Source organism: Pelophylax lessonae (assembly GCF_965119305.1).
Source record: "Pelophylax lessonae genome assembly, chromosome: 1".
NCBI lineage: Eukaryota > Metazoa > Chordata > Amphibia > Anura > Ranidae > Pelophylax > Pelophylax lessonae.
The window spans coordinates 864623835-864637949 of NC_138768.1; the positions used below are offsets into that span (position 1 = coordinate 864623835).

Below are 14115 nucleotides of genomic sequence, written 5' to 3' on the forward strand. Positions count from 1 at the left end.
CCTCTGCAATTTTTAATTTTTGCGCTATAAACAAAAAAAGAGCGACAATTTTGAAAAAAAAAAAAAAAACAATATTTTTTACTTTCTGCCCCAAAAATGTATCCAGTAAAAAATGTAAAAAAAATCAAAATTCTTCATCAGTTTAGGCCACTATGTATTGTGCTACATTTCAATATTCTTTCCAATGAAACTATGAATACTCATTCAGGACATTTAAAGCTGAAGCAATTAAAGCCCCTCCCCCGCCCTGAAAAAAAAAATTTAAACCCGCCCATACATACATATATGCCCATACGAATATGCACTTGCCCTCCGGAAGATTTAGCTGACAATTGTGCGGTCATGAAACATATTACCCAAATAAAATGTATGTCTTTTTTTTCCACAAACAGAGCTTTCTTCAGGCAGTATTTGATCACCTGTGCGATTTTTATTTTTTGCGCTACAAACAAAAAAAAAACTGACAATTTTGAAAAAAAACTATATTTTTTATTTCTGCTCCAAAAATGTATCCAGTAAAAAATGTAAAAAAATCAAATTTCTTCATCAGTTTAGGCCACTATGTATTCTGCTACATATATTTGGTAAAAAAAAAATCCCAATAAGCATATATTGTTTGGTTTGTGCAAAAGTTATAGCCTCTAAAAACAAAGGGATACTTTTATTTATGTTTATTTATTTATTTATTTTTTTTACTAGTAACGGCGGCGATCGCCGACTTATAGCTGGAACGCAACATTGTGGCGGACAAATTGGACACTAACTGACACTTTTGACAATTTTTGGGGACCAGTAAAATAAATACAGTGATCAGTACGTAAGGGGTTCTTCACTGTAAGAGCTGTAAGGATGTGGAATTCTCTTCCACAAGCAGTGGTATCAGCAGGGAGCATTGATAGTTTCAAAAAACTATTAGATGGGCACCTTAAAGACCACAACATACAGGGGTATACAATGTACGGTTAACAGCAAACACACACATCATAGGTTGAACTGGAAGGACTGATGCCTTGTTTCAACCTCACAAACTATGTAACTATGTAAGTACTAAAAAATATGCACTGTCGCTGTACTAATGACACTGGGTGTGAAGGGGTTACCATCAGGGGCAAGGAAAGGGTTAAATGTGTTCTTAGCCAGAGCTTGTGTACTGTGGGGGAGGTGCTTTTACTAAGGGAAGGCATAGATCCGTCTTCCCGTTTTGCAGGAACACAGGATCCATGCCTTCCCTATTGGCAGATTGCGGTTCTGCCTGTATACCGAAAAATCGGCGGGTGCCGGCGGACATCGAGCCCACGGTACCCGCCGCTGGGCTCCCGCTGTGTGTGATCACAGCGAGCAGCGGGCTGGTGGGGGCGCACTTGTGCGCCCCAGACCCGGGAGCTGGTACAGTGCAGCTGCCCTGCCGCAGTATATCTACGATGGGCAAGTAGTTACCTACATAGGAAAACTTCTCTTGTGCTACACATGTTAAATATTTACACACACCCCCTAAAGTGACAGCAACAATTCTAGGCCCATTATTCACAGGTAATTTTAAAGTGATTACTTGTGGGTTTTTAAAGTATCAACTATGGATAATTTGGGGGTACCAAAGTTAGTTGTCATTTTATGTGTGCACACATTTATAAACCTTGACATATTGGGTATATCCTTACTTGGGGCAACCACAACTTTTACAATTTAGCAACAATTTAAGTAATATACTATTTTTTTGGAAAGTACAGGGTATATTTCAGCTTTCAAAGAAAAGAAGAGACACTGGAAAGTGGGGATTTAGGTGTGCGCCCAAAACAAAAAATTAACAATGACTAAAAACCATAAATTTTAATTGGTAATACAATTAAAATTTCACACAGAAACATGATGCATTAAAATTCCTTCATATATGCATATAAGAATACAGTACACGTATTAAGATATAGGATGAACTCTGAAAGAGGTATGGATCGACGCGTTTCGCCAACAATACAGGCTTCTTTAGGATCCGACTTCTATTTCGTGTAAACCTTATAGTATGTAAACAATGCATAATAAATATAGAGTGTATACAGATAAGAATAGAATGAAATGAAAAGGGATATTACATATACTGAGCAAACATACATTAAATTATATGTTGCATATATCAAAAACAAGGGAGGAAAGAAGAATACTGAGCAAAAAAAAAAAAGGAAAAAAGAAAGGGGGGGGGGAGGAAAAAAGGGGGACGGAAGGGGTAAAAAAGAGAAAGGGTGTAAGGGGGGAGAGGGAAGGAAAAGAAAATAATATACTATATTTGTTTTCCCTAAAATTAACTTTAACCGCTTGCCGACCGCCGCACGACTATTTACTGCGGCGGTCAGCCCCCACAGGCAAAGCGACGTAGGGTTACGTCGCTAGCCTGTGAGGCTCTAGGGAGCGAGCGCGTGCCGCCGGAGGCGCGCTACTGCTCCCGCGCGGTCACGGACCCCCCCGCGCATGTGCCTGGCGGACCCGATGTCCGCTGGGCACTCGCGATCGTGCGTTACACCGCAAGAAAGGCAAGCGGCTAATGTAAAAAAGCCGCCTGTCCATTCTTCCCTGTGTAAAAATGGAGATCACATGGTTCTACTATGTAGGACCATTGATCTCTGTTCTTACACTAGTAGCCACAGCCAATCACAGTTAGAAACACGCCCCTAGAGACACACTTAACCCCTCCCTCTCCAATAAAGTTAACTTCACAGTCCTTCACTGCCAGTGTCATTTTTACACAAACAGTGCATATTTATAGCACTGATTACTGTAGAAATGTCACTGGTAACCCCAAAAGTGTCAAAAATGTCAGTCAAGGGTGCGATCTGTCCGCCGCAATGTCGCAGTCCCACAAAAAAAAAATCGCAGATCGCCGCCATTACTCGTTAAAAAAAAAAAAAACAACAAAAATGACAAAAATCTTTCCCTTAGTTAGTAAACGCAATAACTTTTGCGCAAACCAATCAAAATACGCTTTTTGCTATTTTTTTTTTACCAAACATAGGTAGCATAAAACAAATTGGCCTAAAATGTTAAAAAATTTTGATTTTTACATTTTTTTGGGGGGGAATTTCATATAAAAAAAAAAGTGAAAAATATTGTTATTTTTGCAAAATTTACGCTCTTTTTTTGTTTATAGCGCATGATCAAAAAATCGCACAGGTGATCAAATACCACCAAAATAAAGCTCTGTTTGTGGAAAAAAAAGGACGTCAATTTCATTTGGGCACAGCATCGCATGACCGGCAAAATTGTCCGTTAAAGTCACGCAGTGCCGAATCGCAAAATAGGCCCTGGTCAGGAAGGGGGTAAAATCTTCCGGGGCTTAAGTGGTTAACTACTTCCTTACTTGACCAATTCTTAAACTTCTCACATACATGTAAAAATCTACTTTTTTTTTTTGCTAGAAAATTACTTAGAACCCCTAAACATTATACATATTTTTTTATTTATTTTTTTAGCATAAAATTATGTGTTGCAATTTTTTATGTCACACGGTATTTGCACAGCGGTTTTGAAAACACAATTTTTTGGGGAAAAAATACACTTTAATGTATTTTATTGCACACAATGCAATAAAATACCCAATTTCTGATAAAATGTGAAAGATGATGTTACACTGAGTAAATAGATGCCTAACATGTCAAGCTTCAAAGTTGTGTATGCCTGTGGAATGGTGCTAAACTATGGTACCTAAAATTCCCAGAAGGCGACACTTTAATTGCCTTCACAGGTTATCAGTTTAGAATTATATTGGAGATTGGAGGTCAGGCACTAGAATTATTGCTCATGATTTGACATTCATGACGATACCTCACATGTGTAGTGCAATCACCATTTACATACTGTATGTGTGGGGCTTACATATGCGTACGCAGTTGCGCATAAGCACGGGGAGACGAGGTGTTTTACCATTTTTTTTATTTTTATTGTTTATTTTATCTAAAACGTTTTTTCCTGGCAGTCTCCATGGCAGCCTACGTGTGGGTTAACCCCGCCTCCTCTCCAATGGTATAGGACCCCCCTCTATAAATTTCAGCTTGCAGGCACAGCCAGTGTTCCTTTTTTGTCCTCCTCCAAGGACCAACTATTTGGATTATTTCCTGTTGGAATTTGGTCGGCTTACCTCAGAATGAAAAGTCGGTGTCTATGTCCAGGGCCCAGCCACGGGCGGGTGAGTGACATTTCAAAATCCCCTTTGGCTGATAACTGTGCGGTGCTTTGGATGGCCGACGGATATCCTGACAGGGTCTGAAGATTTGTCTCCTCCATGGCAGTGTTTTTGTTATGTTTGTTTGTCTCCAAACTATCTTTCTTTGCTATCCCTGGTGGCCCAATGGCGGCTGGAACGCTCCATGCGTTCCAGCCATCTCCTTCCTGCTTCCCCTCCGCTCAGTCCGGCGGACGCATGCGCTGTATGGTAATGGAGCTCCGCTCGCTGCCTGCGCATGCGCACTTCGCCGAGATCGGAAGCGAGGCCTGGTCCGCGCACGCGCACTTGCGATCACGGCCGGCCATCGCTGACGTCATCCTGGCGCGAAAATTTAAACGCCTGTCAGCTCCAGAGCATTTGGGAATGCACTGTGGGCATAGCGATGTCTTCCCAGTACCTTGTCCGTTTGTTTACCAGGTATGTGGGGACCGGATGCTGCATACCTTTTTGTGGTATGCAGGGGGGGGGGGGAGAGCGGTTGGATGCATATTAGGACAACACCTGAATGTTCCTTATTGCTTTGAAGTGATCCTTGTATGCTCTACTTCCTAGTGAATTTGTGGTTTTGCCTGAAACATGGATCCTGCTTCACCGCCCTCTTGTGGCCAGCCCTCTCACAACAGGTGAGTGCTGGTACATTTAGAGGGATATGAAGGGAGGGATGCTGGCTCATGATTCATGGCTAAATCCTGTGTCTCCCTGGATTTCTCTTTCTCCCAGCTCCTCCAGGTCTGGTCAAGAAAGAGACCCTGTCAGGCCACGAAGAGAATCATCTTCAAGGTCAAGACGCCGTGAGTCTCCATCAGGGAGCAGACATGAGAGGAGACGCTCACATTCCCCCTCCAGACACCGCACACACCGCCACAGTAGCCATACGGCCCAGAGAGCCTGTTGGGGTTGTGGGGAGCATGTCCCGGAGGACAAGTCCCTTTGCGAGCCCTGTTTCGCTCGTGCAGCTGGTGAAAGAGAGTCTGAAGATCAGAGATTGGAATCCCTGGTGAAACGGATTGTCCAACAATCCATGAAAGAGTGGAATGCTAGTCCCACACCTGGATCTGCTACTCCCAGCTCTCCTGCTGATGCTCCTGAAGAGCAAGGTCCCTCTCAGCCAAGCTTCACTTCCGGGAAATCCTCAGAGAGCGATTCGGAAGAAGAGGAAGGTGCAGTTGGGGGTTTTGATTTTGCCCTTGTTGCACCTCTCATAAGAGCAGTCAAAGAGGCTCTGAAATGGGAAGATCCCAGTACCCCACAAGTAAAACAGAGAAGGTTTTTCAAACATTTGGGGAAAGAGCGGCTAAACTTTCCGCTCCTGTCAGAATTGAAGGATGTCATCCTAGAAGAGTGGAATAAAGGGGACAGCAAGACCTCCTTATCCTCCAAACTGTCCAAGTTGTATCCTTTTAAATCAGAAGAAGTCAGTCACCTGGAATCAGCTCCTCTGGTTGATGCTGCAGTTTCCAGACTGGCTAAACACGTTACACTCCCGCTGGATAATGCGGTGTCCTTTAAAGACCCTCTGGATAGGAAGATGGACTTGGATTTAAAAAGAATTTATGTCACAGCCGGTGCGGCTTGTAAACCTGTGCTAGCACTAGCAGCCATGTCTAAGGCCATGGAAACCTGGGTTTCTGATGTTGAACTAAAATTAAGAAGTGTGTCTGAAGATGCAGTAGAGAACTCTCCTGTTCAGGAACTGAAGTTAGCTTCTGTGTTTCTTGGAGAAGCATCCATTGATGTGTTACGTCTCTTATCCAGATCCATGTTGGCTTCTGTCACAGCCAAACGGGCCCTGTGGTTGCGTCCCTGGCTGGCAGACCCAGCCTCTAAACAGGCTTGGTGCAAAATCCCTTTTGAAGGTTCCTCTTTATTTGGAAACAAATTGGATAATGCAATTACTAAAGTGACGGGTGGAAAGTCAGGTCTCCTTCCCCAAGATAGGCGCCTCTTTGGCCCTAAGAAGCAGCAACCAAGAAAGCAGTTTGCAGAGCGATCAAAGGATGCCCGCTCATATAAGCCTGGGCGAGATTACAGGAGAAATTGGAAGAGCAGCCAAGCATCCTCTCGTAAGCCGGTCAGAGGCTCAGCACCTTCCGGTCAAGAAACCTCAAAGTCCTTTTGAGATTGGGCCCGTTCAGACATGCCAGGTGGGGGCACGCCTGCTCCGCATTCAGCGTGTCTGGGCGGCCTCAATCTCAGACTTCTGGACCATCAGGACAGTGTCCACAGGACACACATGGACTTTCTCAACAGATCCCGTGTCCAGATTTATTCCCACTCGCTTGCCTTCTCAGGACGAGAAAAGAAACGTTTTGCTCGACTATGTAAGCACTTTGGTAGCTCAGGGCGCAATAATTCCGGTGCCCGTGCAGGAAAGATTCCAAGGCGTATACTCGCCCCTCTTTCTAGTACAGAAGAAGAATGGATCCTGGCGCCCTGTGATAGATCTCACCTATCTCAACAGGTTCATCAAGAACGAAAAGTTCAAAATGGAAACCTTATCTACTATCCAGAAAGCAGTACTTCCAGGAGACTGGCTAGTGTCAATAGATCTCAAAGACGCGTATTTCCATGTGCCTATAGCAGTAAACTTCCACAAGTACCTTCGTTTCGCGGTAGAACATCAACACTTCCAGTTCATCTGCCTTCCTTTTGGCCTGTCCACATCCCCAAGGGTGTTTTCCAAGGTCCTTCTAGCTGTGGTGGCTCTAATCAGAACAAAGGGTGTACGTCTACATCACTACTTGGACGATCTTCTACTGTTGTCACAAGACCGGGATCAACTTTTGTTCCACAGGGACCTGGTCACTACAACTCTCATGGAGTTCGGGTGGTTGTTGAATCTTCAAAAAAGTCATCTGGAGCCCTCTCAACATCTGGTCTATCTAGGGGCTCAATTCAACACCGTTCAGAATACACTTTCTCTGCCTCTAGAGAAAATCCCGGTGGTTCGGGAGAGGATCCTTCCAGCCCTCTCATCCTCTTTTCTGACGGCATCCCAGTGTCTCAAGATCATTGGCACAATGGTCTCGACGGCCCCTATGGTCAAGTGGGCACTGTGGCGAATGCGGCCCTTTCAGAGGGGCTTCCTTCGGCAGTGGAATCCGGAAGATCACGATCAGCATATCTTTATTTCCCACAGCATGAGGAGCAGCTTATTTTGGTGGCTCCAACGCAAGAACCTGCTCAATTGCCATTCTCTAGTCCCCATCACATGGGTCATCATTACAACCGACGCCAGCAACTCTGGCTGGGGAGCCCATTGCATGACAGAGGTGGCTCAAGGGAAATGGCCCCCGCAAGCCCACTCCCCGGTTTCCAACGTCCTGGAGCTTCGTGCGGCTTTTCTAGCTCTTCAAGCTTTCCATCATCTAATAGAAGGCAAATCCGTACTTCTTCGAATGGACAACACCACGGCAGTGGCTTATGTGAAAAGACAGGGCGGTACCAGGAGTCTCTCCCTTCTTCAAGAAGTAGACCCAATCATGACATGGGCCCAAGCCCATCTGTCCAACATCTCGGCGGCCTACATTCCGGGGCCACAGAATGTTCAGGCAGATTTCCTTTCCAGAGTTCAGTTGAATCACAACGAGTGGTCTCTCCACATAGACTCATTCAAGTGGATTCTGTCCCTAGGGGTCTCACCAGAAGTAGACCTGTTTGCATCTCCATGCAACCACAAGCTAGTCCGGTACTTCACACGCAGCAAGTGTCACCAAGCATGCGGAACGGATGCTCTGACCGACAGATGGGAATTCAGCAGGGCATATGCTTTTCCCCCATTTCCCATCATCCTCAGATTTCTTCAGAGACTCCAAGCAGAAGATGTGGAGATCGTCATGGTAGCCCCTCATTGGCCGAACAGGCCCTGGTTCCCACTTCTCCTGCAACTCAGCTATCGGAGCCCGATTCCCCTGCCCATCAAACCAGACCTTCTCTCGCAGGGAACAACATTACACCCCTGCCCCGCCTTGCTCAGGTTAACGGTCTGGTTCTTGAGAGGGAGAGGTTGGAGTCACTCGGATGCCCTCCTGGGGCAATCCCTACTTTAATGAACTCTAGGAGACCTAGCACGAACAGAGTTTACTGTAGAGTCTGGTCTAGATTCTTGGAATTCACGTACCCGGAGGGAAATCCTTCCCTGAATTTCGGAGTTCAAGAAGTCCTGAAGTTCCTTCAAGCAGGTCTGGATAAGTCCCTATCAGTTGGGACTCTCAGGGTACAAATATCAGCCTTATCGGTGTTCTCAGGGTTCTCCTGGGCCAAGCATATACTCATACAACAATTCTTCAAAGGTGCGGTCAGACTCAGACCTCAGAGGAAGCCAAGGTTCCCAAAATGGGACCTTCCCCTTGTCCCTAACGTCCTTTCAAGATCTAGTTTGTCGGACTCCATTAAAGATCTTACCATTAAAACAGCCTTTTTAGTAGCAATCATTTCAGCTAAAAGAGTTTCTGAGATCAGTTCTCTTGGTTATAAAGAACCTTTTCTCACGTTCTTCCCGGACCGAGTAGTCCTAATTCCGATGCTCAATTCCAATCCGAAGGTATCATCGGTTTTTCATGAGAACCAGGAGATTGTACTTCCTACCTTTCGTTCTTCAGAGGATAATGAACCTCATCCCTTGGATGTAGGGAAAACTCTTATGGAATATCTCCAGTCAACGTCTTCTTTCAGACAATCGGATAATCTCTTCGTCCTTTTCTCAGGCAAAAATAGAGGGAAACGGGCCTCGTCAAGGTCCATTGCGGCCTGGATTGTGTCTGCCATTCAGCGAGCTTACTGTGTAGAGGGTTTGGCTCCTCCGGAGGCGGTGACAGCCCACTCGACGAGAAGCATCTCAACGTCCTGGGCGGCTTCACATCATGTTGCACCAGAAGTAGTCTGCAGAGCAGCTTCATGGTCTTCTGTAAATACGTTTATGACACATTATTGTGTGCAGCCAGCCTCCTTATCTTCAGTTAATTTTGGCTTGACTGTTTTGTCTGCTAATAATTTGAAGTAAAATTTGATTTGAAACATTCCCACCCGTGTGGTTTGGGCTAGTTATTTCCCACACGTAGGCTGCCATGGAGACTGCCAGGAAAACGGAAAATTCCTATCATACTTACCGTAATTTTCCTTTCCTGGTGGTCTCCATGGCAGCCGGAGTTCCCACCCTCTGGTCTTGGATTCGGCTAAGATATGGAACACTGGCTGTGCCTGCAAGCTGAAATTTATAGAGGGGGGTCCTATACCATTGGAGAGGAGGCGGGGTTAACCCACACGTAGGCTGCCATGGAGACCACCAGGAAAGGAAAATTACGGTAAGTATGATAGGAATTTTCCGTTTTTTTACACTGTCTCTTTTAAAAAAATTTCTTTTTTTAACTTTATCCATGTCACCAGGGATAAACGGCATACCTTGTGACAGCATGGACTATGACAGGTCCTCTTTATGGAGAGATCTGTGGGTCTATTAGACCCTAGATTTCTCCTCTGGCCTCCAACGCAGCCAATCAGACACAGACTGGTCTAATTGGCTGGTTTTTCTGGCCGCTAACGGCCAGATAAACAAAGATCTGAACCTGGAAGTGACAAAATCCTTGTTGCTTCCGGTTTCAGGGTCACAGAGAGGGAGGAACAATGTTTGTTACTGTGGATATAACCAGGTATGGTGGGAAAGGGGAACATGAGCAGAAGGGGAAAAGGGAAAGGGACAAGGAAAGGAAAGGAAAGGAAAGAAAAGAAAAGAAAAGAAAAGAAAAGAAAAGAAAAGGAAAGGAAAGGAAAGGAAAGGAAAGGAAAGGAAAGGAAAGGAAAGGAAAGGAAAGGAAAGGAAAGGAAAGGAAAGGGAAGGGAAGGGAAGGGAAAAGAAGGGAAGGGAAGGGAAAGGAAGGGAAGGGAAGGGAAAGGAAGGGAAGGAAAGGAAAGGAAAGGAAAGGAAAGGAAAGGAAAGGAAAGGAAAGGAAAGGAAAGGAAAGGAAAGGAAAGGAAAGGAAAGGAAAGGAAAGGAAAGGAAAGGAAAGGAAAGGAAAGGAAAGGAAAGGGAAGGGAAGGGAAGGGAAGGGAAGGGAAAAGAAGGGAAGGGAAGGGAAGGAAAGGAAAGGAAAGGAAAGGAAAGGAAAGGAAAGGAAAGGAAAGGAAAGGAAAGGAAAGGAAAGGAAAGGAAAGGAAAGGAAAGGGAAAAGAAGGGGAGGGGAGGGGAGAGAAGGGAAGGGAAAGGAAGGGAAGGGAAGGTTGTATCAACCAAACCTGGAAATGGGGATTTGAATGTGCCCAAGCATATCAGACAGAAAAGGTTACAAGGAATTATTCAATTTTTATTCAAAGTACAAAAGGATGAAAAAAAATACAGTCACAAAAAATGTATGGACCATATGATAAAGCTGTGGATCTACACGTTTCGCTCACAATCACTGAGCTTCTTCAGGATCCAATTCTACATGCATACAGAAAAGACCTTTATGATAAAACAATGTCCTTAGCATAAAATAATTCGACCAGTGTCATGGGTAAGTAATGATATCTTGAACTTTACACTGAGATTGACAAGACAAACCATAAGGAGATATCAATATGTTAATGGAAAAGCCAAAATAATATAGTAATACATGCTCCAGTGGGAGGAATGCCAGGTCACTGCACGTAATGATTGCGGATTTTATTGATACTTCTGTATTCTGGATTTGTCTGTCTGGTATATTCTGGATAAGGGGCCCCTGCCTGGGTTACCCTCCCCCCCCTCCTTTTTTTCTCCTATATTATTTTTTTGGCTTGGCCATTAACATATTGATATCTCCTCATGAGGATTGTCCTACGCCCATGGATGTCCTACGGTCAGGAAGTTGGTAATGTATTTTTTTACTGGAAACTTGCACTTGATAAACCATTGCGCAAATACTTCACAAAGGATTGAAACCATTACTATTTTATCATCCAAGCGCCTCTGTTTTCAAAAAAATATATATAATGTGTTGGAGGCTTTAAGTAATTTTCAGGCCTAAAATTATTTTTTTTAAACATGTGTTAAAAAAATGCAAAATCGGCTCTGGCAGTGAATGGGTTAAAGTATCTTTATCACTTAAAATGAAGTTCCTGGAAAAGGTTCCCCTGCAAAAAGATAATACTTAGCTCTCCTTTCCTGAATCTTCACTTTCCATTTTGCAGATCATCTTCTACGAGGACAGGAACTTCCAGGGTCGCTCTTACGAGTGTAGCTCTGAATGTCCCGACCTGTCCTCATACTTCAGACGCTGCAACTCCATCCGTGTGGAAAGTGGGAACTGGATCCTGTATGAGCTCCCCAACTACAGAGGACACCAGTACTTCCTCCATAGAGGAGAGTATCCTGACTTCCAGCAATGGATGGGCTACAATGACTCCATTAAGTCTGTGCGTCTGAGCCCCCAGGTAATATAACAGCTGAAATGTTTACTTTGGTAAAGAGAAACACGAAGCCCTACATCTGGGTCATAAAAGTGGACCTTCCATTCCAAGTAAATACATATTCGCCAGCACACCAAGGATCTTGCAAAAGCAGTCTAAAAAACTTTATTCAAAATACGATCACATCAAAAAATAGTGCAAAGTTTCGGAGCCGCACAGGACCCCTTCGTCGTCACATGCCTGACGAAGGGGTCCTGTGTGGCTCCGAAACGTTGCACTATTTTTTGATGTGATCGTATCTTGAATAAAGTTTTTTGGACTGCTTTTGCAAGATCCTTGGTGTGCTGGCGAATATGTATTTACTTGTAACTAATCCAGTTGCCAACTGGTGATTGCTTCAGCACCCAATACACACGAGCCTACAAACCAGGAAGGTGTGCGATGGGAATATGAACTAGACCTTCCATTCCAAACAGAAGGTCAGAGGCCAGGGTCGAAGTATATATACATTTTTTTGGTGACGTTCAACTTGAAATTGTAGGTTTAGCAGTTCAGAAATGACCACTTGTATTTTTTTTATTAGTATCAACTTTTTTTTATTTTGTTCTGCTATGATTTCTTTTAACAGCATGAAGGTTCCTTCAGAATCAGGATCTACGAGAGAGAAGACTTTAGAGGTCAGATGATGGAGTTCACTGAGGATTGCCCTAATGTCTATGAGAGATTCCGCTACCGTGACATTCATTCAGTCCATGTCCAAGATGGCTACTGGATGTTCTATGAGGAACCCAACTACAGGGGACGTCAGTATTACCTGAGATCTGGAGAGTACAGGAAATACACTGACTGGGGAGCCACAAACCCCAAAATTGGGTCCTTCAGACGTCTCCACCACTCCTACTAAAGTCCTAAAAATTCATGACCACTGCAATAAAGTTGATTTAAAATGACCTTTTATTTTATATGTTTGTGGTTCTTTTCATTTTGTCTCTATTTAGTTAATTGGTTTTACATTGGATAATAAAGAACAACATACAAAACACATAAAAACAGGTTAGATGCTAATCTCTAGCAAAGAGAGAAAAATCTGAACAATTGCTTTACTTTTGATGTAGACATGCCACCCAGGTAATAGTGAGTTATTTTTTTTTTTTTCTTGATAATTCTTCATTTGTTTTCCATTCCAGATATATTTGGCTTTAGTTACAAAAACTACTATTCTTGCAGTGTCACCCTTCAGCAGTCAGAGGAGCAATTAGTAATAAACACAGTTTACTAAATTAAAGTTACAAAATTATACAAAGGACAAGATCCCGTGACAAAGATTTTTTGAAAGTTCTTTAAGTCTTCCTATACAAAATAGATCAATGTGTGCTTGTATAAGACATTAGAGTGTCATTTATAAATTTATATCAAGTATCCACTTAACAAAATACAAATTTAATCTAAAAATAAATGTATGTTTTAAAAAATGGTCAGATTTGGCTACTTTACTGGTAATTGAATCCTATTAATTATATACAGTATTTTTTTTTATTTTATTTTTTTTTAATCCTATCATTAGCAGAGATGTATAGTAACGAAGTAGAACTACTTAAGTACTGTACTTAAGTACCGAAATGCGGTATCTGTACTTTCCTAGAGTAGAATTTTTTTCTCCTACTTCTACTTTTACTTCACTACATTTTTTTGATGATTTCGATACTTATACTCAAGTATTTTTTTTTTTGTGCTGCATAGTTACTCGTTACTTTTAAAAAAATTACCACTGCCAGAACAGTAGATGGCAGGTTGCATAAAGCTCAAAAAAATGTGTATAATGTCATTTGTAAATCAGCGCATATGAAAATAAAGGCTGTGTATAATAAAAGCTGCTATACCAAATCTTTCCAATAAAAAGAAAATATGAAACAAACAAATAAATTGTGCTACAGCGCTTAAAGTGCATCAAGAAACTTCTAACAAACACAACTTGGCTGTGCGAATAAAGTGCCTGTGCAATCGATATAATATCATTGTTGCCCCCAGTGCCCTGCCCACACTCCACACAGTATCAAAAATAAAGTGACATGAATGTGCTAAAGCCTAAATGCAATGAAAATAACTATTCCCACAATGTAACAGTAAATTCAATTCATATAAAATATGACAATAAATCACAATAAAATAAGTGATGAAATAAGTTAGGTCAGGTTGAAGTGTGTAAACCTATCTATAACGAAAAGTCCATAAATGAATTCCAGGGTGCAAATCTAAAGTGTCACTTCACTTGTCAGATGCTTCCACCTCCTTCAGTGCTCGAGTGACCGACCAACACACTTAATGGTGGTGGCACTGGTGGATAGCGTCTGGGTGGCACAGTGGCACTGGCACTGACTGCACTGGTTCTAAAAGCCATATATATTTAATTATTTCAATTCTCAATCTCATTGGTCCTCTCCTCATAAGATATTAATAACTTAAGATTAGTTGATGAACTTCTTGGCGGCCCTGGCAGGATGACGGGGACACCCGCCACTTCTGGAGCCGAGCCGCTGTGA

General features: G+C 43.0%; 1 protein-coding gene across 1 annotated transcript in view; it reads left to right on the forward strand.

Moving 5' to 3' along the window:
- The window catches only part of LOC309550243 (uncharacterized protein), a gene marked incomplete at both ends in the record, with an annotated part of 29168 nt that extends 16689 nt beyond the window's left edge, over positions 1-12479 (forward strand). The window contains 2 exons of the mRNA XM_082250654.1: positions 11357-11599; positions 12204-12479. Of these exons, the coding sequence (XP_082106780.1) occupies positions 11357-11599; positions 12204-12479 (519 nt within the window). The remainder of the gene's footprint in view (positions 1-11356; positions 11600-12203) is intronic.
- Positions 12480-14115: the final 1636 nt, after the last annotated feature.